Source organism: Molothrus ater, chromosome 8 (assembly GCF_012460135.2).
Source record: "Molothrus ater isolate BHLD 08-10-18 breed brown headed cowbird chromosome 8, BPBGC_Mater_1.1, whole genome shotgun sequence".
Lineage (NCBI taxonomy): Eukaryota > Metazoa > Chordata > Aves > Passeriformes > Icteridae > Molothrus > Molothrus ater.
The window spans coordinates 1325020-1352878 of record NC_050485.2 but is presented as its reverse complement, the minus strand read 5'-3'; the positions used below and the strand labels follow the sequence as shown (position 1 = coordinate 1352878).

At 40.9% G+C, this 27859-nt stretch overlaps 1 protein-coding gene across 1 annotated transcript in view; it reads right to left on the bottom strand.

The window, feature by feature from the left end:
- Positions 1-24940, bottom strand: part of MYPN (myopalladin) — a 60368-nt gene extending 35428 nt beyond the window's left edge. Inside the window, exons 1-6 of the mRNA XM_036386145.2 lie at positions 24758-24940; positions 15837-16772; positions 6072-6247; positions 4542-4593; positions 2365-2512; positions 239-310 (exon numbers count right to left, since the gene is read on the bottom strand). Of these exons, the coding sequence (XP_036242038.1) occupies positions 239-310; positions 2365-2512; positions 4542-4593; positions 6072-6247; positions 15837-16771 (1383 nt within the window). The 5' untranslated portion in view covers position 16772; positions 24758-24940. The remainder of the gene's footprint in view (positions 1-238; positions 311-2364; positions 2513-4541; positions 4594-6071; positions 6248-15836; positions 16773-24757) is intronic.
- Positions 24941-27859: the final 2919 nt, after the last annotated feature.

Genomic DNA, 27859 nt, shown 5'->3' with positions numbered 1-27859 from the left:
GAAAATGAATAGACAGTCAGTAAATGTCTTAATGGTCTGGATGTAATACTGATTTCACTAAGATTTAATAAAGCCACTTAAACCCTTGAATGGCTTAGGAAAAGCATTTTTTTCATTTTCTTTTTTTTATTCCTTTTTTCTTTTTAATTTCTTTTTTTTTTTTTGAGAGCTATTTTTAGTTATCTCTTTTTACAGTTATCTGATCTCTACTTTTCAAATATGTCATAGAAGAAATTACCTTTGTAAATACAGGAGCAGCAATTATAGGTCTTCCATCCAGTCCTTGCAAATAGTTAGTGGGGCTTTGAGCCTGTAGATTGCAAAACATCACAAGATGAAGTTTAGGTGTGCAGACATTATTTATTCATATACAAGAGAAATGTGCTTTTGGAATGACATAAAGGAGATTTTGGTGGATGAAGTCCAAGGCAAAACACCTAATGCAGTGAACAGAAATTCTGTTGTGGACAGCTGCTGGTGATCTTCCTGGATGGGATAACAGCAAAAATGTTATTTTATTTTTATAATCACTTTATTGCCTTACTCAGTTAATCATGGCAAGAAAAGCTTTAGCACAGTGTATTGTGACATTGTTTTTCATACTCAATAAGGCAAATATATGTTGTCTGCTTGGTCATAATCTTCTTTTAAAAATCTTTAACTTACAAAAAAGCTGTCCTGCATTCAATTTGCAATAATGACTGTAGAGAAAAGGGATTAATAAAGAAATGTTATGTCAAGTCACCTGTGTGGCTGCTACTATGATTCTTCTCCTTTGCCAAACCCAAACCTTTTACAGAGGTGGGATATCAACCTGTTTATCCTACTCAGTGAAACAGAATGGAATTGTTTTCCTTCTGGGAAACTTTGTTATATAGGTTGCGGATTTAATATCGTTTTTTATTTTAGTGCAACAGGAGTTGCCTCAGAGCAGCAGAATTAATGATTCAGTATCTCAGGAAATAGCCAAATTTACACACAGATGGCGCCTTATCAGCCAACAAAATTTAACAGTAGTGATTTTTCAAGTAACTATTACCCTTAAGCATCTTCTTTCAAAATGGTTAGTTCTACTAGTTCTTAGTTCTGTTCTCATTGTAATCAAAAGTAAACGTGCATTAGTTCACCTGTTCAGTACCTGTTCACTGGTTACCACCTAACCCGGGCTGTAAAAGGTAAAAAGCTTTGAAAAGGCAATGGAAAGTGAGAAACTGTGAACTTTTCGGTTTTAAGTATGCCTCCTCTTTCCCATCAAGAAAGAATTCACAGCTGTGACTATGCTGTCAGTTTGCAACAAAAAGGACTCCCAGTGCACGGCAATGTTAATTAGAACATGGTAATGTTAATTAGAACATGGCAGTGTTAATTTCCTTTGATGTGTAAAGTAAAATGCTTTGTGGCAAAGAAGGTTATCTACATCTAAAGTAAACATAGCAGTGAAACGATTCCGCTTAAAGTAAGTTTCATTGAAAGGAAAAGTTTTCAAGTGAGCTCTGTATTGAGGGAGAGGAAATCCTGCTGGGCTGAAAGGTGGATGAGGCAGTTTGGGATGGGAGAAGGGCACAGCCAGGTGCCCTTCCAGCCTCGGAGCTGCAGGAATGCCCCAGGATCCTGTGCAGTGTCTGAGCTGCAGGAATGCCCCAGGATCCTGTTCAGCCTAGGGGAATGCCCCTGGATCCTGTGCAGTGTCTGAGCTGCAGGAATGCACCTGGATCCTGTGCAGTGTCTGAGCTAAGGGAATGCCCCTGGACCCTGTGCAGCCCAAGGGAATGCACCTGGATCCTGTGCAGCCTAGGGGAATGCCTCTGGATCCTGTGCAGTGTCTGAGCTGCAGGAATGCCCCTGGATCCTGTGCAGCCCCAAGGAATGCCCCTGGATCCTGTGCAGCCCAAGGGAATGCCCCTGGATCCTGTGCAGCCCCAAGGGAATGCCCCTGGATCCTGTGCAGTGTATGAGCTAAGGGAATGCACCTGGATCCTGTTCAGCCTAGGGGAATGCCCCTGGATCCTGTGCAGCCCCAAGGAATGCCCCTGGATCCTGTGCAGTGTCTGAGCTAAGGGAATGCCCCTGGATCCTGTGCAGCCCCGGAGCTGTGTGACTGCACCCGGATTCCCAGTGCTGGCCCAGCCTCCTGCTCCTGCAGCCCCTCCTGCAGCCGGGGCAGGAAGGTGCTCTGCCCCCAGCCAGGTTCCCTTGGAGGCAGGGCCTCTCCTCTGTGGACTGGATGGCAGCCAGGCTCAAAGCTGGAGTTCAGCAGCAAAGCAAATGCTAGAAAATTTGGGGTTCTCAGTCACAAACTGTAGAAGAAAGACTTTATTAAGAGCTCACTTTTAGTCCTTGAAATGCACCGTGGTGTTCCCCTACCTGGTTAACTGGTGTTGGCACAGTCTGGACCAGGACAGACACAGGCTGGACCTCAGCTGAGGGTGCCTTGGAGGTTTCTTGATGCTTGGTTGGAGTTCTGACAGCAGGAGATGCTGCATTCACAGAGGTGTTGGCTGGCCTTGGTTTGCTGTGAAATATTAACCAAGAACAAGTTCTCTAACTCGAGGCCAGAGCTGTGTGTGTCCCCCAGTCACATCTGTCTCTGTTACAGGTCAGCCCCAGCCTCACTGCTGGGACTGAATTCCTCTTGATCCAAGGTGATCTGTGCTCTGTAAAGCTGCATTTGCTGAGTCAGCCTGCACCCCTGGCCACTCTAAGATCTCATTCTTGGTACAATAATGGCCTGGATTAACCCAGCTGTGGCTTTACCAGCTCACAGCAGCATGAGAAAGCAATGCTCCTTTCACAGAGGACACTGCTGCTTTCAATTTTGGGAAGAGCTGAGCCTTTAAGGTCATGCAAATACTGTGGATTGCTTGGATACAGATTCAATAATTAACTGCTGAAAAATAGAACAGATACATGCTTTCTGATCAACATATCATCAGTTTTGCCAGTGTACAGATTGACACTTCTTCACTTTGTGGTTGTTTATATATGGAAATAGAAGAGCTGACCATTCTTCATTTTATTGCTAGGTGAAATAATGCAGACAGTGAACAGCTGGTCTTTTTATTCAGTTTGAGGTCCCCCTAGAAAATCTAGCCTTCAAATCAGAGGATGCTTTACTCAGAGTGAAGGTACAACAGTTGTGGTCACTGATTTCTCTTTTGAACTTTTTTTAGCACCTGTTCTCACATTAACTCCCTTTAGTTACAGGTGTTCAGATTGGTGTGATGACAGCTGGAAGCTGAGCAGAAATGAAGACATTCTTATTACACCCAAACCTGGCCTTTCATAATGTGATCATTTGAAGACATCCTACTATGATGTCAGAGCAGCATTCTGAGAAAAAAATTACCTCACAATTTGATGAGGTAAGTGATTCAGAGATGCCATCAAGTGATCAGGATCATGGTCAACCCTACATTGACACCTAATGAGATGGATGTGAAAAAAAAAAAATCCTGTGACATTTGGACAAGGCTGAGCTGGAATGGAAAACTTGACAATTCATCCAAACTGATTAGCAGTACATCCCAAGTCTGAGACTTTCTTAACCTTAGTTTTATAAAACCCCTCACATTTATCAAAGTCCATGAACCAATTCCATCTGGAGTGCTTTATGATCTTGAAGTATAAATTGCATACAACAGGATTTGCTGTCAGCCTGAGGTCTTCAGTCAAATACACTGCAAATGTCTTCTCTCTGCATTTTAAAAACTGCATTTGTAATGAGTGTAATTCTCCTTAGTGATGGAAAAAACCAAGAGGGTGCATAAATCTATCTGATTAGGGCCTCTTTTATCAAGGACTGGTTGCTTTTGATGTTGACTCTGTGCATACAAAGGAGTTCAAAATAAAAGACTGATTATTTTAGTTTTCAGCCAGTCTGACTCCCTTTCTAGTTAATAGAAGGACTTTGAGTCTGAAAGATTTTTTAAGAGCATTGGATCAGGTTCTAAATCATCAGGTGATGGATTTCATTTAGGAAAAGTTAAGAAAGAAATAAATAAGTATTTCCCAGATTTTAGATTATATCTGACATAATTTCTTTTTAAAATTAAGTAGTCTTTTATACTATCATCTCAGTTCACTCTAGTGCATGTCTATTAATTTCTTCATCTTAAATCTAAATAATCAATCTACCTATATTCTGCCAAAAACCTTGTGTATTTTCATGTGAGAAACTGTACTGCATTTGTTGTTCAAGTCAGACACTTAAATCAGCATTTTAGCTGGATCTAGTCAAATGGCTTTTGTTTTAGTAAATTAATTTTAGAATTTCAATATTTATGGTAACACCTTTCCTTTTATATTACTATTTAATACTAAAATTTCAATTCTTAATCCAAAGTTGAGGACACAAAAGCAAACAAATGTTTGTTCCCTACTATTTGTAAAGCAAACAAGTGCACAAACAAAACCCAACCCAACCAATCCAAACAAATCCTAAACAGAATGATAATGTCTTGGAAGCTGCAAGCTGAAATGTCTGCACTTGTGGGGTTTTTAACTGTAAGAAATATGGGAGGTGTAATTGATTTTAAACTTACTGATCCATTTCGTCCTTGATGATTTCACCTTCAGAGTCAGAAGAAGAGATGCCTGTGAAAAAATAAAAGAAAAATCATTTAGCAGAGGGGTTTTGAGTTTCTCTCTGAGTGATACAGACCTTTATGCAGCTTGCCTGTAGCCAACTCCATGGGTATGTATTATAAAGCTGTGCCCAGACAAAAGGTCCCATTGCAGGAGAAGTGAACACGTTCCACACTGTGCAAGTGTGGATAAGGCACATTTGGGAGGAGGTGCAGCTGAAGCAAGGAGAGGAATATCCAAGAGGGAATGAATACCTGGGTGTTCCTTGGGTTCTCTTTCAAATGCCACTATGATTTAGTCCATATTTGTTGTGAATTGAGTAGGAGCTTTCTTCTCTCAGACACCTGATGCTATCAGATTGAAAGGAAAAAGAGAGACCTGGAACTGTAGCTGTTATTCTCCAGCTGGTGCCTTGTGCCACGATGTGAAGGAGATCCTTGCTCTGTTTACTGACTGCTGTCAGTTACTGAGACATTTTGCACTTCTGCCTTCACTGTGTTGGAATTTGCATTTTCTCTGCAGTTCCTGCCAGTGAGCATCTCCATCAGCCATGGCTCCCATCCAGCACCCACCGAGCTGGGCAAAAGCAAACCTTGGCCCCTGCCTTGAGAGCTTGTAAATCCCTGCCAAGCACAGACATCTCCCATTGATCAGGGGCAGGGCAGATGCTGAAAAAGGATTTGTCCTTTCACTGTCAAGTTAGACTTGTGGAAAGAGAATAACAGCAGAATGAAATTCATCTTTTGGGCAGTGCTTTAATTTGTGAATGGCCCCACTGTGCTCAGTGGTGGTGCTCATAGTATGCTTCTCTGAGAGAAAAAGAAAAAAATCCTATGTGTTTATTTTAAGTTTATAGTCATGCTAGCACAATAATGGATTCAATCTCACATCTTACCCAAGAAAGTGTAAAAAATAAATATATAATACATAGACCTTAGACTCTTAGGCCTACTATGTACAGTAAAAAGCATAAGGAAAAGAAAGGACACCTAAACCTGCAAATATATATTCTGTTTGATTTACAGCATCTACTGGGCAAGGAGAATATAAAATTGATGGCATATTTATTTTGGTTACACAGTCCCAAGAAAGAGTTAAGAGGAAGCTGTCCTACATTCAATTTGCAATAATGACTGTAGGGAAAAGGGATTAATAAGAATTAGACACAAAGTTTAGTTTCTTACACTTCTGTAGAGTTCCACAGACAAAAAATACAAGGTAGTTTCAGAATCTGAGTATTTTTAGACTTGGATCTTGCAGTTAGATATATAAAACCTCTGGGAAGTAACACAATAAAATGTAAGGGCTGGTCCCTTGTCTGAAGAGTGTTTTACAGGAAAATAATAATGATTTTAGTAACCATGGAAAATGTTGACTCCTGCTATGTTTTTTTTAATGACAGAACTATCACAGTCAGCAAAAAAGATATAATTGTATCTTTATCCTATGACCAGTTTCAACCATTTCTGCAGCAGCTGTAGGATTACCTTCTATGTAAATCTCTGCAGAGGTGGAGTCTGTTCCATAGATGTTGGAAGCAAAGCACGAGTAGCGCCCTGTGTCCTCCTCAAAAGCCTCAACAATGACCAGAGAGTGTCGGTCACCTGCCTGGATAATTTGGATGTCTGGTGAGTTTTCAAGCTCCTTCCCTTCACAGTACCACCTGCAAAGCAAAAAGAAATTGTTTTTCAATGCAAACAAGTTGGTGACTAGGATGATAATATTTGAAGTCTTTCTGATGGTAAAATCGGTAGGTTTAGCCTGAAGATTCTGACAGAGTACTGCAGGTAAGTATTGAATCAACAGTCATAGGAATAAAACATGGATGATTTTCATAATATTCAATAAAGAGTAAAAGAGTTCTGAATTTGGAACTCTGTATCTTTCTCTTGAGGTACAATCAGATCTGTGTAGTGGCTTAATGTGCAGCAAAATCCACCCAACTCTAAGTTAACAAATATCCCTCAAACTTGTGTTTCTTAAGTTCATGTTAATTCATAATGTGACTGAAATTTGTCTTTGTTTGGTCATATATTTAACACAATCTGCTTTTTATAAAAGCTAGCAGAAGTGTATCACAAGGTAAGAGAGTTGATTTGTGACGACAGAGGTTCTTCCACGCAGAAACAGCCAGGGACACAGCTGCAGCTGGAGTGCTCTTCTGCACGATATTGCTGTGCTCCTCTTTAAACACTGCTACAGATCCAAGAATCTGTTGGGCCCTCTGGAGCTGTCCCACTCTCATTCCTAAGTCCCTCAGTGTTCAGAAGGGTTGTTTCAGTGGAAAATGCAGGAATCCACACAAAAGGAAAGCAGCACCTTCCCAGAGAGCTCTCTAGGATCTGTCACTGGCAGAAACCACCAGGAGAAGAGCAGGACTGATGGATGCTGGTTACAGGGCACAACAGAAGCACACAAAGCAGGTGGGTCTGCAGAAACAGATTCAAATTAAATCTAGGCTTTATAAAGAAGATGTAGTGCTGTGTATCAAGATCCAGAGTTCAATGTTTGAGATAATATTCAGAAATACCTGTAATTATAGATAACTAGCTAAATTTGAAAAGCCAAACTTAAGTGCATTCATCTTCACTGTAACTTTTCTCATGAAGATGGATAGATGAATAAGATAATAGATAGATATTAAATGCCACTAAAGTATTTGTATTTTCTTCCTGTGACTTCCTTCATTACATGTGATTAGCTACTGCATCTTCTGCATGTGAGGCTAGGGGCTGTGATACTGGCAATATTTTTTATTCAATATTTTATTCAATTCTAAAAAAAAATAGTAATAATTTCATCCATCATCTTTTATGGTAACTTGGTAAAAGAACCTGTCAACATTTGACTGGTACTACAGAAAATAGGATTGTTGTGGAAAGGATAAGGATAGGTATTTAAGTAAAAAAATGTAATAATTAATACCTCCTGTCTTAAACTATAAGGCACTTCAATATATTTCCATCTCAGATATTTTAGGAAAATGTGAATAAATAAATTGTTTTGATCACTCAGTTGCAGAACTTTTTAACAAGTTTGTGCTACAAATTAAGCATGAAGAAAACCCCAAATTAATATATCGGAAAAAAAATTCTCTAAGCAGTCCATACCAGCAGAAACCCAGAATATAACTGAAGTGTAACACAGAACTGAGGAAGGAGCCTCAATGGGTCTCTGAGGTATGGAGGAACACAGATCTAGCACTTAAATGCTGATTGTGTGGCTGAGCAGAAGAGCAGCTCCTGTTTGTGCCCATGAGTCTGAGCCATCCAACAGAGCTTTGTCACAGCACACAGGGAATTCCTGCATTTCACTCACCAGGGCTGCCCTCAGCTGCCTCCCGTCCATGGACACTTCCTAGGACTGCACTTTACTGCAGGCAGCTTTCAGCAGCCATTCATGCTGCTTCCCAAAGCCCAGTGGAGCTTGCTGAAGCTGCAGAGAGTGCTCTGCCAGCAAGCAAACCATGGAGCACCTCTGGAGGCTGCAGAGCCAGCTGTGCTCCCACAGACGGGAGCAGGGCCAGCAGCACAAGGCCAGGGATGCCAGGGGAGCTGGCGCATGTGGAAGGAGGAGGAAGAAGCCCCTGGGAGTTGTGGCTCAGATTACAGATCCAGCTAACCCAGCAAGCTCTCCTGACACCGGCCCAGAGTGACACTGAGGGAAAAAAGAGCAAAATGAACTGTACATGTGTGTACAGTCTATATATGTGAGTACATTCTATACGTGTGTGTACATTCTATACATGTGTGTACAGTCTATATATGTGAGTACATTCTATACGTGTGTGTGCATTCTATACATGTGTGTACATTCTATACGTGTGTGCACATTCTATACATGTGTGTACATTCTATACATGTGTGTGCATTCTATACATGTGTGTGCATTCTATACGTGTGTGTGCATTCTATATATGTGAGTACATTCTATACATGTGTGTGCATTCTATACATGTGTGTACATTCTATACGTGTGTGCACATTCTATACATGTGTGTACATTCTATACGTGTGTGTACAGTCTATATATGTGAGTACATTCTATACGTGTGTGTTCATTCTATACGTGTGTGTACATTCTATACGTGTGTGCACATTCTATACAGGTGAGTACATTCTATACCTGTGTGTACATTCTATACGTGTGTGTGCATTCTATACGTGTGTGTGCATTCTATATATGTGAGTACATTCTATACATGTGTGTACATTCTATACGTGTGTGTACATTCTATACGTGTGTGCACATTCTATACATGTGTGTACATTCTATACATGTGTGTACATTCTATACGTGTGTGTTCATTCTATACATGTGTGTGCATTCTATACATGTGTGTACATTCTATACGTGTGTGCACATTCTATACAGGTGAGTACATTCTATACATGTGTGTACATTCTATACGTGTGTGTTCATTCTATACATGTGTGTGCATTCTATACGTGTGTGTACATTCTATACGTGTGTGTGCATTCTATACGTGTGTGTACATTCTATACGTGTGTGTGCATTCTATACGTGTGTGTACATTCTATACATGTGTGCATATTCTATACGTGTGTGTGCATTCTATACGTGTGTGTACATTCTATACATGTGTGTACATTCTATACGTGTGTGCACATTCTATACAGGTGAGTACATTCTATACGTGTGTGTTCATTCTATACATGTGTGTGCATTCTATACGTGTGTGTTCATTCTATACATGTGTGTGCATTCTATACGTGTGTGTACATTCTATATGTGTGTGTGCATTCTATACGTGTGTGTACATTCTATATATGTGTGCATATTCTATACATGTGTGTACATTCTATACAGGTGTGTATATTCTATACATGTGTGTGCATTCTATACCTGTGTGTACATTCTATACATATGTGTACATTCTATGTGTGTGTGCATTCTATACATGTGTGTACATTCTATACATGTGTGCATATTCTATACATGTGTGTACATTCTATACAGGTGTGTATATTCTCTACATGTGAGTACATTCTATACATGTGTGCACATTCTATCCCTGTGTGCATATTCTATACATATGTGTACATTTTATACAGGTGTGTACATTCTATACATGTGTGCACATTCTATCCCTCTGTGCATATTCTATACATATGTGTACATTCTATACCTGGGTGTACATTCTATACATGTGTGCATATTCTATATATGTGTGCACATTCTATACATGTGTGTACATTCTATACTTGTGTGCATATTCTATACATTTGTGTACATTCTATACATGTGTGCATATTCTATACATGTGTGCACATTCTATGTGTGTGTGCATTTTCTATACATTTGTGCACATTCTATACATGTGTGTACATTCTATGTGTGTGCATATTCTATACATTTGTGTACATTCTATACATGTGTGTACATTCTATGTGTGTGTGCATATTCTATATTTGTGTGTACATTCTATCCCTGTGTGTACATTTTATACATGTGCACATTCTATACATGTGTGCGTATTCTATATATGTGTGTATATTCTATACATGTGTGTGTATTCTATACATGTGTGTGCTTTCTATACATGTGTACATGTTCTACACATGTGTGCACATTCTATACATGTGCGTACATTCTATACATGTGGGCGCATTCTATCCCTGTGTGTACATTCTATACGTGTGTGCATATTCTATACATGTGTGCATATTCTATACGTGTGTGCACATTCTATACATGTGTGCGCATTCCATACATATGTGCGCATTCTGTACATGTGTGTACATTCTATACATGTGTGCACATTCTATACATGTGTGTACATTCTATACATGTGTGCACATTCTATACATGTGTGCATATTCTATACATGTGTGTACATTCTATACATGTGTGCATATTCTATACATGTGTGCACATTCTATGTGTGTGTGCACATTCTATACATGTGTGTGCATTCTATACATGTGTGCATATTCTATACGTGTGTGCATTCTATACTTGTGTGTATATTCTATACATATGTGTACATTCTATACATATGTGTATATTCTATACATGTGTGTACATTCTATACGTGTGTGTATATTCTATCCCTGTGTGTACATTCTATACGTGTGTGTACATTATATACCTGTGTGCATATTCTATACATGTGGGCATATTCTATACATGTGTGCACATTCTATACATGTGTGTACATTCTATACCTGTCTGTATAGAATGTTCTATACATGTGTGTACATTCACTCATTGCCCTGGAGTGTGTAACCAGTCTCTTTTAACTTCTTCCCCATGGTGGGAAGCAGCACTAAAAAACAGTTCTAAAAACGTGAAATCACTGGTCTTAAAATCATAATTTATGAACTACCTCTCCCTTTAAGGATTCCATGATCACAGTACCATTATCATTATTTTCCAATAGATTAGACTGTATACTTCCTTGCTAACATTTATTTTGAAAATACAAATCTTTATTTATGTTATCTTTATTTTGAAACTATTCCTTTGTGTTTCCATTCAAAATCCATTTCCTTTAAAAATAATTTTTCTACCTTCTTCTGATCAACTTCTAGTGGTCATACTCTATCACAGTCCTGTGAGATCCTCTAAAACAAAACTCTTCAAACAGAAGGAACAACTACATCTATTTTAAACTTTGCCCATAATGGCTTGTCCAAATCTGGAATTTTTACCACTAATACTTGGATACAAAGAGAGTTTTTTTGACAGGTTCCCCAGAAGTGAGTATCACATTTTCTTTTCTGTTCAGTGCTGTCCTCACACAGTGCAGGTACAGACACCAGAGCTCTTAGCTGGCGTCCAGAGCAGAAACCTCCCCTGCCTGGGACAGATGAACAACTCTACCAGGAGCAAGCAGAGGAAATGTTTACAGGCCCAAGGGAGAAGTATGGTAATGTGCATTACAGGGTTGATTGAAAATATCCTGTGACATTTATTAGTGCCTTTTCAAGTTCCAGACTTGGGAATTACATACGATTCCTGTGATACTGAAGGGAGAATTTTTTAAAATTCTGTTTACATTATTGTTCTCAAGAGCTGCAGCTGGTGATCACTGAAAATGGTCACATTATCAGGAGAGAAGGTTCATGCAGTTGTGTGACTAGAGGCACAAATTTGGTATATGAATGTACAAGTTGCCTTTTAGGTGTGTAGTTCATGTAGGCAACTGTGTACTTTGGGACATGAGTCATGGCACTTACTCATGTCTTTTTATATTCCCACCCCATGCCTCTTCCTTATATTGTAGCCTTGTTTGAGTGTGTGAGCCTTGGCAGATACCAATAAGCATTCAGGAGAATACCCATGCTCTACAATTTGATTTCATTTCCAGCAGCACCTTTTCAGAACATTAAAATAACTTGCATAGTACAGTGTTATTATATATTTGTGCCCACTTAAATGTGTTTCCTTACTGAAGTGGCAAAACACATTACACAAAATGCTGTGATATAATTGCCATTAAGGTAGAACTGTGCTACTGATCAGCTTTTCCAATTAACCTGTTGTGTTTGTGCAGAGTTAAGTCTGTGTCATACTTTTGTGAGGCACAATTTAATTTTCCTATAAGCAAATTTTAAAACACAAGCCAATTTTTACACTTCTTTTATTAGTATACAAGTAGTATAAACTCAAACAATGAAGCAGGACTGAGTTAATTGGGTTTTTTTTGCAGTTATTTTTCCTTTGGTTAATCCCAAATTTGCAGCATCAGTAATTTAAAACTTCAGGAATAAACTCCTGATTCAAACCTGTGCTTAGTTCTCCATGCAGTGTGCTCTGTAGTGACTCTTTTCAGCATAATGTTCAAGTATTTTGAGATTAAGTTGCAAAAAGGAGCATGTTGTGTGAATGTTGTCTGGTTGTAATGCTGATAAATCAAAACCAGTGGTCTCCTGTGAAGTTAGGCTTCATGGAAAACCTTGGGGTGGTGTAGCTACTCCTTCCTTGCTCACATTTGGTTTTGTACTTCCCATGAAAGCACTGTACATGGTGGCAATGCAAGTCAGCCCCAGCAGCTCTGCCCCTGAGGTACGTGCCATGGCTGGAGCAGCAGAGCTCTGCCACTGACATTTCATCCCTGCCATGGATTGCAGAGAGAGTTCCTCATGCAAGGGAGGCTCACATTCAGCACAGGCACTGTCATCTCCTGTGCCAAATTCATCCTAGATCTTAATCCACTGACTTGACTGGAGCTGAATGTAAGAGAAGTTTGGCTGTAGACTGAGCACTAAAACAGAGAAATGCTTTCATTTGGCAGCCAGGGAGAAAAATCTTAATTATCTTGCAGGGTTTCAGAGTTTCTAAAAACCTGTTATTAGTTGCAGGTCTGATCTCCTCAAACAAAGCAGCATAAAATGCAGCTTTTAGGCTTTGTATGCTTATGTTAAAGAATGTTTTCATGGAAACCTTATGACATACAGCCTGTTTTTAGAACATTAAATCCTCATGACACTTCCAGCATAGCTGTGGATGCCAAACCATGCAATGTGATTCATCAGTAAAATTAACCTGAGAGTGATGTGCCAAACAGTTTGGAAAAATGTAGACACCTCTGAACTTGAGGGAAAAAGGAGTGCTCTCCTCACAGAGGGGAGTAAATGTCACACCTACCATTACTCATAGAAGGGAGCATGAGAAGGAGGTCATCAAACACTTTGGAAATACACCCTGCATTTCTCTCAAAGGTTTGTTTCTAACCCACAGTGCAGTCAGAGCAAAGCAATCAGCAGGAATTGCAGCAGTGCTCTTTAACTGCCAGCTAAGGTTTGAGCTAGCTGGAGGCACACATCCTGTGGTGTCACACTGAAAAATGAGTCACTTCTCACACACATTTCCAGACAGGTTGGCCAAATAATCTTCCTCTGAATTGTGGGCTTCTTACATTAAGGCTGAGTTACCTTTAAAAACATTTGGGCAGGTCTTTCTGAATTCAGCCAAGAGGACTTGGCTTTCCATGTCCTGGTGTTTCAGATCAGTTCCCCAGTTCTTCCCCTGCTCCACCATCCAGTTTTCTTTCCCTCAGTGAGCCCTTGTGCTGGATAGTTATGTACCACACCTGTAATGCTTTATCATTGCCGTGGTTTGGTAATTTGATAAATAACCAAAATGGTATTTTGACCCTGATCCATCACAAATGTCATTTCCACCATCTTTTACATCAATTTGGTTTAGTACTATCTTGCTTTCAAACATGGTATCTGCCCTTCATATTTTCCAGTCCTTTCTATCCCTGTGATCAGCTTCTTTCTAAATATCCTGTCTCTAATTTCTCTCTTGTAATCCCCATTACATCAGTCTAACCATCAGACTGCTGCTAGTGTTGACTGATGAACTGCATTGCAGAGCTTGCTGAATCCTGTTCTTGTTTCACAGTGCTCTGGGTTCCCACAGTATGACTTCTACTTTGTCATTGTATCTAATAGATGCATTTAAGGCCCTTGGGATCCCTTTCTGTGGTTCAGAAGTCCATTTCAAGTCAAAGGTCATTAAGCTTTCTTTCAGCAGTTGCTACCTTGCCAGCTGGTCCTTTCCTGGGACTGCTGATATTTTTATTCCTTTTGCCTTTCTATTAGAATCCTTCTGTCCTTGCCCAGCTCCACAGACCGAACTCACTCACCATAAACCTTGGAAAACTTCTACCCTCCAAGCAAGACATTTGGCAATTCTGAGCCCAGTTCTGCTCACAGTCCCACAGCTATGGCCAACAAGATGCCTCTTTCAGAAGCTTTGCACAGCAGATCAAAGATAAACACTATTTTTAGGGGAAAAAATGCTGCATTCTTCTGGTCCCCATGATTAATGGTACACAAACCCCAAAGTACATTCTGGTTTCTGGTTTCCTTGTGCTGTAGCAGTGACTAACAAGGCCACCATACATGGAAGCATGTGAATATTTATCACTCAGTCAAGTGACAAGTTTTGCACCCTCTCTCAGTGTTACTTCTGCACAGTGGTGGAGGTGAAAGAATCTTGGATGAACATGACAAAGTTTTGTTAATAAATAATTATGATCAGGAAACTCTTAAGTAGCTAACATTCCCAGCTTTCTCCTTAATGTAGCATGTACATACACACACAAACACAAGGGAGAGAGAGTTCAGAGTTCCCCCCTTGTGACTTATCTTTTATTTTTTTAGTTAAAATTGTGAAACTGAAAGCTGAGCATGACCTTTTTCTTGAGCTGTAACGTTTGGGACTAACTTTCCCTAGGGGACTTCTTTCTCCTTGTCCCTAATTTCCTATATCTGATGGATGCTTCTTCTACAGAGGTGTAGTAGCTCCTGTACTGAATGGCATTCACATAAGTAGCTTATTTAATTAATCAAAATTAACAAAATCAAATGTTGAAATAGAAATTTCAACTAAAAAGCTTCAGTTTTGTTGGGGCACAAATGGACCCAAGTTACAAAGATATCCATCATCCATTTCTGTGGAAGCAGTGGCTCCTGAATTGGGTGTGCAGGCATTCTGCTCATCCCTGGATATCTGTAGGATGAGCCATCACTCCTGGGTTCTCCAATCTGCCCTTGTGAGCCTTCAGTGACTCCATAGTGTCAGCTTCTAATTCTGGGGGTTGTTAAACACCTAAACTTGGATGACATGAGCACCTTGTCACTTTTATGTATGTCAACAGCACAGACATGACTGCTGGTATAAGGACAGTGCTGTGGCCTTCTGAACATTGTGTGTTGGAGTACAGTCTATGAACAAGCAATTCAGTGTTCACCTGTTCTGACTATGGAGAAAGCCAGACTGAGTTTGTGTACAGGTTCAGATCCATAAGAGAAGATGATTTCACTCGTTGTCTTTGCATTATAAGCTATGAATGATAAAAGGGGGAAAAATGATTTCTGACTTCCAGGGATCCTACTGACATTTTTATTATCAAAAGGATTTATCAAGGCAAGTGCCTGGAGAAATAAGCAAAAGAAGTGTTCAGAGTCTGGCTTTATAAGCAGAGAGTGTCCCTAATATCGAAGGGATGATATTTCCTGTTTGTTTTCTGTTTAAAAACCCCTTAATTTCTGGCACTGTTTTCTCTTTTAGTCAGACTCCTCTATGAGTTTATGGGCTGAACACAATACAACATTTGTAATGGCTCCACCAAGGGAATGCCTCTAAACTGTTAGTTAGAGCAGTGAGTTTAGAGTGAAATAGTAGAAATAATATTCTTCCCAAACAAGGTATTTCCCACTTGCACACACCTACCATTACAGAAATACAAAATGACAAGTGCAGAACATGTTTACCTGACTTCAGGTGCTGGGATTCCTACCACAATGCAGTCCAATTGCACTTTGGATCCTTCAGGAACTTCCCTGCTCTTCAGTTTTTGAGTGAAACGTGGTGGCTGTCCAAGGGGCTCATCAGAATATACAGAGGCAGATTCTGACTCTGCTTTCTGCTCTGCACTTGTTAATTGACTGATAGATTCCAGGTTTGCTGCCTGTTGATCATCTGTTTGTTCAAAAGTTTTCTCTGCTTTTTCCAAGTCTTGAGGTGTTGGAATGGAAAGCCTTTCTCTGTTTTCTGATGTGAGAGACAGGTTAGAGCTGCCTTTTTGAGCAGACTTGTTCTTAGAATCAATTTTGCTCTTGTAGTTTTTGCACGTTCGGGGTCGTATTCTTTCCGAGTTGTGAGCTTTAAAAAGTGATGAGAGCTCCTCAATGAAATCTGCTGCCTTGTTTAGGAATTCCTTTTTGGATTCTGATTCAGAAGGGAGGTGGTGTTTCTTTAGATCTTGAGAGCTCCCTTTGGACCCCTTTGTATTTCTGACGTGTTCCTGACAAAAGTTGGAGTGCAGGCCATTGTCTGCTGTTTTCAGAGCTGTGGACTGGGCCATTTGTCTGTGTTTTCCCGTGGTGTTCAGCTGCTCTGGGGGGCGCTGTGAATGTGCCTGAAGCTCATCCTGTCTCGTTTCCAGTGGGTTCTGATCAATAGCTTGTCTTGCCAGGTTTACACTTTCATCAAGCTCTTCTTGGCTCAAAAAGGCAGACAGGTCTGGGAGGTCATCTTGGGCAGCTACCTCATCTGAATCACCAGAAGCATTGCCATAGTGGAAATTACGAGAAACTGGCTCTGATCTGCTTCTTTCACTCTTCCCTTGGTGCTTAGTTTCTGCTAAATAGCTCTCTCTCAGAAGCTGAGATATTGAAGTTGAGGTTTCTAAACTGTCGTCTTGCATGCTGCCAACAAAAAGGACAAACAGGACCACACCTTATCAATAGCAATTATTTTGATTGAACACAATGACGGGCTTCTGAAAAGCAGAACACAACATTTTCAAACTGCATCTGTGTGCTGAATACTTGGGAGTACTTGTAGTACTTGAAGGATGGCCTTGGGTTAAAGGTTCCTTCTCCACTTCCTGCCAGACACTCCTGCCTTTAGCCAGTAAAGTTCATCCTTGATCACTTTCTATTGTCAGTGACCTCACGTAAAATAACTGAGAGTGTGGTGTTTTCTATTCTGTTCAAGGCATAATTTCAACTACAGGGCTATTAACTGAGTTTCAATGTCAAATATTCCTCGTTGCTGACGTGTGTTTCTCAGCTAAGAAACAGTCTCACCAGATTAGATTAAGTGTTGGATATTTCAGGGACTGAAAGTTGTTGAGAATAACAGTACTTTAAAGTGAAGTAAATTTAGCTTGAAAAGCACTGAAGTAGTAAGTAAATGAAGCCTCAAAATCATAAGAGGGATGTGAGGAGGAAGGAAAAAGAACTAAAATATTCTATAATGACAATTTTTCATGCATTATAGGAAGCTATAATGGTGCTAAATGTTCCATAGCTTCTTAAATCCAGCATTATTTCTAATAAGCTATTTAAAGTAAGTAGAGAACTATGTCATTATTTATTGAAAGTAAGTAGAGAACTGTGTCATTATTTGATGCAAACATAATTTGTACTACAGGGGTTTTAGAATCATGTTCTTAGGTCATCCTAATTCTGGAAAAATGTACCACATGAGATGAGAGCATCAGGAAGCTCATACTTAACCTGCATGCCTGACAAGCAAAGCTAAAGCATCCCCTTTGACACTTGAACAAGTGTAACTGTGTGGGGTTCTCCCTTTATTTACATGAGAGCCATGGTGAGTGCAGGGGGATTCAGACACCCTGACAACACCCTCCTCTTCTGGTGCCCTGAACAGGAATGCAAATGAGTGCTCTTTACCCCACTGGGAGAGCTGATTCCTCCCAGGTACTGAAACAAGTGCAGGACTGTTCCCTGGACCTGTCTCTCAGGCTATGCAGTGCTCATTATCTCCCTCCTGCTTCACTGGGAAATCTTGCTGCAGTGGTTTCAGGTGTTCCTGCCCCAAGCTGTCTGGTTTGTCACCCTGCAGAAGGTTCTGGTCTTGTCATCAAGAGAAGAGAACATCTATGCCCCAGCTTTGGCCATCTCCATTCACAGCCTTGTGTAGCAGCTGAAGTTATCAGGGAAGGAAAAGTTTAAAAGGTATTTCTGCTGTGAAAGGCTTTGGGCTTTTCTAGTGGGACAGTTTTCCCTGGAAAAGGGATGCTTAAGGATAAATGATGTGGTAATGTCTCATACTGCTGCAGTATTTCTTCCTGGAGTGTGAGTGCCAGCCCTTATTCCTTATTTACAAAAAGGAAGGTTTCAATTTAAACTGTTTCTATTCTTCTTCAATGAATGGACATACAGCTATCATAATCTGATGTGCATTTTGAGACCCTAATCCCTCTGATTGAGGCAGCTTTCTTAATACTGAAATCCTCTTCCTTATGTAAATATTGGGCATTTTATATTTGTTGATTTCGCTTTATTATTATAATATTAAACAAAGAAAATCACTAAGACTACAGAGGCACCCAATCAAAATATTGCTGAGTTTGTAGCTGGAAATAAAATGCCATATAAATTGCAGGCCTTTAAGCACACCATGGAGTCCCTGCAGCTGAGCCAGCTCTGTGATACCTACTGAACACTTGGCATTCCATTATCTGGTGCAGTGTTTCAGTGGAGCTGTGGCACATGGAGAGCACTGATTTGGGAAGCCCACACGAGATAATATCATGAGCTGTTTCATGACTGCACAGAGTTTATAATTTAACCTCTTCAGAGTACAAAGAGTTCTTCATGAGGCTTAAAGTTCCTGCTCAGTGGAAACTGCTTTTGCTTGCTCAGCTTTCACTTGTTGGGCAGCTGTGCCCCCTTAGTGCAGCTGAACGTGTTTCAGGGGCTCTCTTTGCTTGTTTATGTGCTGATCACAGACTATGTGCTCTAAAGGTCACTGCTAAAGCTACAGTTTCAGCTCCCAAGAGTTGAAATACATTCTGCCATGGGGAGTTTACAGCCTGCAGGACACACCTGTCCCATGAATGAACTGCAGCCTAGAACCTCTCCACGTGTGGAGAGGCTGAATTAGAACATCCAGCTCTTTGGAGCTTCACAGGACACAGTGGAAGGCTTTCTTACGTGGCTGCAGAAGTGTCTGTTTTACAAGGTGGCAAAATTTAGCTTGCTGCATTTCTTGGCCACTCTTTCTGCAGCATTTCAGAATGGCACATCTTCATCTCAGTGCCTGTAAAGGTCATCAGAGCTGAAAAAAGATGATGCAGATCTTTAGAGGACACTGGATGCTCTAAGGAGGGAAGGAATAGTGTGATCAAAACCTGAAGTCAAATGAACTTGAAGAACTCCTTTAATAGTTTTGTCTAAAGAGTATATGAAAATTGTCTGACTGAGAGTATTCAGGGTTTCATTTGCCTCTGTTGCACAGACATAAGTGCTATTGCATAGTGTAGATTTTCTGCAGGAAAACATAGGAAAGCACCTGTGTGTTCAGTATGGTTATGTGAGACTTCATTCTGGGTATATTTGACACTTTATTCTTGCATGTCTTCTATTCATCTTTTGATGAATCAAAAGCATTGAAACCTGAAAGAAATAATTTCTGCTAATTTGCTTAAGGAGTATTACTGCAACATAAGGAGCTACTCTCAAAGATGTGTTTAGATGTATTTAGGCCAAATAATTTTATAATTCTAGCTTGGAAAATCCCAGTGAGGAAGCCACTGTCTGATAGCAAAGAGAGGAAAACAAACAGTTCTCCAGCATAGGACCTGCAACAACTTCCTTCCTTCTGCCCACTGGAGCAGAAGAGGTAGAAGGGAGCAGAGTTCTCCTCCTAGAGTTGGGAAGCAAGATATTCATGAGAATCAATCTGATGCCAAATTCTTAATACTTAGAGGGCCATCACTTTTCTTTAGAGCTCACCCAGGCTCAGAATTTTATATCTAACTCTTCTCTATTTTCAGCTTGTGTAGAAGATGACTTTTTATTCTATTTTTAGTAATGAAGTCGTTGGGTTCTAGTCAAATGTAGCACTTTGAGGCAGTGCTTGTCTACTGAAGTTTTAAAATATTTGGAATTATTTTATATTTTTAATTTAATGGAAAATGTTAAATTTCAGGCAACTGGGCAATCCCATTATGGTTATTAATTCTGCCTTGAGAGATGTCCAGGTTGTTGTGGTTTATTGTCAAAGAACTGTGCTAACTGTATTGTAATTGCAGATATCTCTGCTGAGCAGATAAGTGCAGATAACTGTGTTGAGCAGGCAGGAAGAAGGACAAAGCAGCAAAACCACAGTAGGCAGCAATCTGTGGGGGCAATGAAAGCACCAATGATTCTGCTGACTGGAAAAGTGCCATAATGAACCTGTATCAAGGGCAGGAATTGCATTGCTGGTTACAAGTAATGTCTCTAAACTGGTTTTATTTAAGGGGAAATGGGGTGACTGCCACCAGCAGCCTGCAGTTTCTACTCTTGACTGGCTCATTAGCTCCAGCTCCAAACCACAGCACGAGGGCATCTTTGGCTTTCCTGGGACACCAACTGCAGTGACCTTGGGCTCCTGCTATCCTGAAAGGCACCAGAGGATGCCATGAACAAAACTGATTCCAGGAATTTCTTCACTCTGCTAATTCAGTTTCCATTAGGCAACTAATTGAACAAGATTTGAGTTTCCAGAGCCTCTGCTTATGGAAATGTTCTCTTATTAGCCAAGGGATCTTTAGCATTAAATATTCACAAAGGTAGAATAAGTTTCCACAGATTGTTTTGGCAGTGGCTTGACCTGAAAATCTTACATGGAAGGGAGGAAATGTGTACCACAGGGGTCTTGCATAGACACTAAACACTTTCATTTCTTCTTGTTTGAGTTTTCTTAGACTCATTCCTGAGTCACCACTGAAAGAATCTGAGGTTTTCCTACAGCAATAGCACCAGTGAAATCTCAGCAAGCTTAAGAGAATCCTAGATATATCTGATATATCCCCATTTTATTTTGTGAGAACAGCTTCTAATGCTTGATATCCTAAAGATAATTTTTCAAACTCTCCTTCTCTATATCAGAATAGACAGGTTATTAATTAGCAGATTTGATGCAAAAAGCATTGGATCATCCTGGTCTTTCAGAAGTTAAAAGGAGAAATTTTGATTGTTCCTGTCTTAGCTTTTCAAGCTCCATTCCTTCTGTTGGAGTGCCTTTGTGTGAACCCCCAGCAGCAGAGCAGCAAGCACACAAACTCCTGATTCTGCTTCTGCTCTGCAGAGAGGCCTTTGTGCCCTTTACACAGCAGCACTCTGCATGCCCAGCACCTCAGTGTGCAAAGGGGAAAGTTTAGCAAATATTGCAGTCTCTGTCTACTTCATCATTCATTTAATTGCACATAAATTGCATTTACCCATAGAGAGTTTAACATTTCTGGGGGTGTTGCAGCTGTATGACTGCAGCTGTGAAAATCAAGGTAAGAGCTGACACAAGTGCTGTGCCTTGCAGACGTTGGAGGATCACAGGCACATTCTCTGGGCTTGCAGGAATTCTCACTTAGCAGTTGCCATTGTCACCCTTTCTGTACTGCCTGTTGACAAGCTGTGGCTGCTGCAAGACAGGCTGAGGCTCCAGACACAGGGAAGGCTGGGCTGGGCTGGAGGACTGAGGTTGTGTGTTTGGGGGCGTGTGTGTGAGATATTTTTAAATGGTGTTTAGAAAGCTGTGTGCAAGAGGGTGCTTTGCTTTTCTGCTTTAGACACTTTAGTGGCTTTGATTTCCATTCCCTGTACTGAGTCAGATAACCAAACCCCCAGTTTCAATAATGTAATTGAATGTGGAAAATGGGAATCTCCAGGCTCAGGAGTGTAACAACTTCTCATGGAAACAAAATCCCTCAGAAATGGGATGGGATCAATCCTCTCTCCAAGTTATTCTGCAGCAGACACTGCAGGAGCCCTGTGTGCACTTGGAGTCATGCCCTGGCCCATGACCTCACTGTTACAGTATTAGACACCCTGAGCAGGAGGAAATACTCAACTCTGCTTCAAGGGAAAGGCACATTAGGAGCTCTCTAACTTTGTCAACATTTCTTTTATTCTCTCATATAATGAAAAGACCTTTGATTTTTCACTCAGATCACAAAATATCTTCCTTATTTCATAATTAATATTGTCCCTTAGTAGTTCTCAAAATGAGAACTGATACCCTTTATCCCATGTCCCAAGTTCCCATTTCCTCCTCAGTGAATCTCCTTGAACTGCAAAGCAAACGATATCTTGAAGAAACAACATGTCATTGAAACAAATACATTTGCAGCTGATTTTTAAATTAAAAGTTCAGCAGGAAGACAGGTGATGGCTGTCTTTGAGGCCTGCCTGGGATGGTTCTCCATCCTCTTCTCCCAATGCCCTGTGCAGCCAGGCCTCAGATATCAGAACAAATTCTGAGGGAACTTCAAGTGCTCGCAATGTAGGATGAGTTTTTATTGATTCAAGTAATGTGTATAATCCTCTTTCCTTCAAGGATTGCCCATATGAGAAAAAGTTTATATGCAAGGCCAAAAGAGTTGCAGCAGAGATCTACAATTTGATGCTGAATGTACATATGGAAGTCCTTAATGAAAATATAACTAGCAGGTAACAATATTAATTTATCCTGGTTCAAACACACACACCCACTCTGCTAGACTATAAATGCATTTTCATGGACTGTGAGCCAAATGATCTGAACTGAGCCATGTCTGTGGGTCCTGCTGGCAGTGTGTGGGAGCAGAGCAGAAATCCACACCTGCACGTGGCTGAGGATTTCAGCTTGGGACTGAACTCCAGCTTAGCTCCCAGTGTTCAAAGGCACTGCACAGGCTCAGCCTAGACTGACACAAAATCACAGCCCTGCACTGGCACTGCCATGGGAATTTGCACAACCCAAAGAGCTGAGCTGATGTCTCTGTTGTCCCCTGTGTGTGAGTGGCACCAGTGCCAGGGACTCACACACGAGTGCTGCTGACTGCAGCCCTGCAGCAATTGCACACTGAAAAAGGAGGGCAGTGAAACCACATGGCATTTGCACATCTCTTTGGCTGGAAATTTCAAATCTGTGGGCTGGCTGATTTTAAAATGAGATTCAGTTTTCCTACAAGTACAGGTTCCTGGTGGAAAAGGTAACTTAAGTGTTAAATTAGACACAAAAGTCTGGATTGTGGTTTTTTTTTCTCAGGTTTTTCAGTTGTGCCTTTCTTTTCTCACAGTCTCACTATATTTCTTTCTGTCCACTGTTCTTTTTTATGTTTTTTCAACAGTCTTCCCTACGAGCATTGTAACATAAAAGCCTACATATTTTAATCATATTTTCAAACTGCAGTGTTTAAATGAGGTTTATATTCTACAGGAATAATTTGCCCATTCCTATTTATGAAAACGAGCACGAATCCAGTTAAGTTTTAAAAAGAAAGTAAACTGATTTTTTTTTTCTTTCCCCCCTCACCCTGTGGTTTAGATTACAATTGAGGTTGCATTGCCCAATTACCTTTGTGGTACTGTGTACATTTTTGACAAATTATCTTAATGTTGTGTTTATGTGCAAATATGCCTAGACTACTAATTGCTATCAGCTATGGATAGAAAAAGATTCCTACCACAGCAAGACCTGCCTGTAAAATCTCTAAAGAATGCACAGGAATAAAAACCAGCACAGATCACACAGTTCCCGTTTGTGCTTGGTACTCTGCCATGTACAAGACCTATCTTCTGAATTGACCATAAATATTTTTTGATATGTAAATATTGTTCTGCTCAGCTACAGGAACTACCATGCTATTGCTGTTTAATTTTGTTAGCTGTTTCTGACAGTAAAAAAAAATAAATTAAAGACAGAAAAAACCAAAGAAATATCCTGACCTCAGGAACCTTCAGGAGGTGTAGGAGAGGGAGAAGAGCAGAGCTGAAGTTTATGAAATTGTTCCATTAACACTTGCTGATTTTGTTTTCATTCTTAAACTCTAGGGCATCTTCAAAAATGTAAACCTCACAACTGAAACGAAACTGCTGATGAAGTAATCAGTGTCTTTAGCTTGATTTCTATAATGTTCTGTTAACTTATGCTCAGGAGCTGCTCTGTTCTCTTGTCAATTGTTGATGTATTATTTGGTAACTTAACATGGGCTTCTGATTACTGCTTAATGTTGCAATATATTGGGCCAAACATTTGCTACTGACAGTCAAATACTTTTCTGAGAGAGAGAAAGAGAGCAAAGGAGATAGTGAGCTCAAGGGTGAGAGCTATGCCCTTCTAGCAGGACTGTTTCTGCAGCTGTTGTGTACATTAATCCAGAGAGCAGATCTCCCTGCACTAAATATAGCCACGGGGGTCATTTTACATGACAGAATAAATAATTAAATAAATAGAAAGCATTTAACTATGGGGGTCACATTAAATTAGGCTTGATTTTGCTTAAGAAGGACTTCCAAATGATGGCATCTTGGTTTAAGGCTGAATACAAGAATGTATATATTTCACTCCTCCATTGTTCCATGAAGGGACGATGAGCAGGAAGAGGAAAGAGTCCCGGCAAGGAACTCTTCAGGTCATTAGAATCGTGTTGACTCTTCAGAGGAGTCAGACTGGCTCCAAGGGATTTTAAGAACCCCACCAATGCTATTCAGGTCCTTTATAATGCTGCAGAACACAGTTTCTCTTTCCCTGCAATGCACGTACCTCAGCATAATCTACGTCAGTTTAAAAACGTATTTGTTCCCTGTATATGCCTTGCCAGCTGTGATTAGCATTCAAATACACATGCTTATCAAACCCTTCTGCTACACTCTGCAAAATCAAAATGCAGACCAATCTGAAATTGAGGGATTACCTTTTTTAATTCCTCCAGATGTTGCTGCCCAGAGTGGCAGTGAGTAGCGCTGAGAGGTATCCAGAAGTGCGAGGTTAAAGTTAAGGAAGCGAAGGGATTCTCCGAGTCCTCAGGAACAGAAAGAGTTAGGAGTCCATCCAGTGAGGGAAGTTAACCTTGGTTATTGTGAGGATGGCTGTGAGGAGCTGGACAACCTGTCACCACCGGAGCAGCAGCATTTGTCAGTGTGCAGGTCCCAAGTTATTTTGAGCAGCGTGAACCATGTGCCCGCGGAGCATTCCACCTCATTGGACAGGGAATCCACTGCTCCCTCAGCACCTTGGGCACCCACTGCCTTCTCCTCACTCACACAACAGCCCCTATAGATGCATATGTGGGTTTTGCTGATTCATCCAAGAGCCTCTGGAGTGGCATTGGATCACTCTTGGCAGCTGCTGTACACTTCAGCCTTTTCAGATAACTCGTTATCGCTCTTTCCTTACGTTTCCATCAGAACTCAAAGGTTTCAGTCACAGGGAAACCCATCGGCTGGTAACAACATAAAAGTTTTGCAACTCCAAAGGCAAACTTAGCAAACGTGTTATTTATATAGTAAAATATTCCTGACTTCTATGGAGTGTTCAGTTTAATAAAGACAGTGAACAGTGCAGAAATCCTTCAGGATGACCCATAACTACAGATCCTCAAAGGGCTAGAACTTCTACATCTGTTACTGAATGCAGAGAAGTGAGCGGTTGGAGGGAAAGCGATTCAAAGAGGCAGTCGAAACTAAGCTCTAAATAAAACTGAGAAAGAAACATAGGTGGGATAACTTCAACACACTTGAACCAGTACACAGAGAAACCCTGTTACTGTATAGAATTTCATTGCTTAAAACCTTGACTGGCCAAAACCTACAACACCACTTGGTAAATGCAGAGAAGAGATTTTAATTTCTACTCTTCCTATGCACGAGCAACAAAAAGTGGCCTGTAATTTTAAACAGTTCATCATGCTGCTCAATTGTTGATATTTTATTAAAAATGCTTTTCGCAATTCTGATTTTAAAAGATTGCAAAAATATTATGCATTTATGATGGGGATTTGATATATAAGCCTTTTCATAGTTAATGATGTAAGAGCTGGCTTCTTGACCTTCTCCCAGAACTCTCAAAACATTATCAAGTGAGCACCTGTGATACCAAAGGAGTTCATCTGTGGAATGCAGTTCTTCAGAATGTTATTTTATGAGTTGTAACAGTATGGAAAGTCAGAGGGAAAGGCATTTCTTTCACGTAGAACTTCCTGATGCATTGCAGATACTTTTTTTATTATTTCCCTCTCTTTTTGTAAAACATTGTCGTGGTTTAATCCCAGCTGGTAACAAAGGCCCACACAGGGGCTCACCCCCAACCCCTGGCAGGAGGGGAGAGAATTGGAAGAGTTAAAGTGAGAGAATTTACTGACTCACATAAAGGCAGTTAAATAAATGAAACAAAAGTTGTGCACACAAGCAAATAAAAGCAAGGATTTCAAATAGAATCACAGAGTAAGCTGAGTTGGAAGGGACTCATAAAGATCATCAAGTCCAACTCCTGATCCTGCTCAGGACCATCCCCAAGAGTCATGTGCCTGATAGCATTGTCCAAACCCTCCCTGAGGTCTGTCAGCCTTGGGGCTCTGACCGTTTGCCTGGGGATCCTGTTCCAGTGCCTAGCCACCCTCTGGGACAAGAACCTTTTTCTAAAATCCACCCTAAACCTCCCCTGGCACAGCTTCAGGCTATTCACCCAGGTCCTGTCACTGACCACCACAGAGGAAAGGTGGTTGCCCTGTCCCAGGTGCAGAATGCAGCACTTTCCCTGTTGAACTTCATATGGTTGATGATTGCCCAGTCCTCTGATCTGCCGAGGTCTCTCTGCAAGGCCTCCCTGCCTTCAACAGACTCAGCAGCCTCTCCCAGCTTTGTATCATCTGTAAACTTGCTCAGTGTCCCTTCCAGTCCCGTGTCCAAGTCATTTATGAAGATGTTGAAGAACTCAAGGCTGAGAATGGAGCCCTGTGGAACCCCACTAGTGACAGGTCACCAGTCTGATGCCTGCCCCATTCACTGTCACCCTTTGCACCAGACCCATGAGCCAGCTGTTCACCCATCCCATAATGTGTCTGTGGGATGGACCTTTTGTCCAGAAGGATCCTGGAAGAGACAGTGTCAAAATTTCAGATTCAGATTTATTGAAATCCAGAAAGATTGCATCAACAGGCTTCCCTTGATTGACTTGGTGGGCTACCTTGTCCCAAAAGGAAATCAGATTTGATGAGCAGGACTTGTCTCTCATGAAGCTGTGCTGGCTGTGACCAATGATTGCATTCTTTCAGGTGTTTTCAATGCCTCCCAGAATATCTTCTCCATAACACTGCCAGGCACTGAAGTGACACTGACAGGTTTAATTTCCAGGGTCCTCTTTCTTGCCCTTCTTGAAAAAACTGGGACAACATTTGCCAGCTTCCAGTTACCTGGGATTCCCAACACAGCTCATAACTCATAGAGAGAGGCTTTGAGATGACATCATCAGTTCTTTGTGGATTCTTGGATGGGGCCCATCAGGTCCCATGGATTTGTAGGGACCCAACTGGAGCAGCAGATGCTGCACAGTTTCAGGGTCAGCTGGGAATTGATCATTGTCTCAGTCATGTCCTCCAGCTCAAGGCACTGAGACGCCCTTGGTGCACCATCCATGATGAAGACAGAGGCAATGAATGTGTTAAACAGCCCTGCCTCGTCCGTGTCCCTGATTGTGAGGTGACCATCCTCGTCCTGGAATGCCTGGTGTTATTTCTACACTGCCTCCTGACATTATTGTACTTGAAAAAACTCCTTTGTATTGTCCCCTAGAGTTCTGTCAACTTCAACTCTAATTGAGCTTTGGCCTCATGAATTTTATCCCTACAGTTGCAAGCAACATATCTGTATTCTTCCCATGTCTCCTGACCTTGCTTCCACTGGGCATACACTTTCCTTTTTTGCCTTATTTCTGAGAGATGATTCCTGTTCAGCCAAGCTGGCCTTCACCCTCACCAGCCTAGCTTCCAGCATTGGGAGCTGCTGCTCCTGTGCACTTT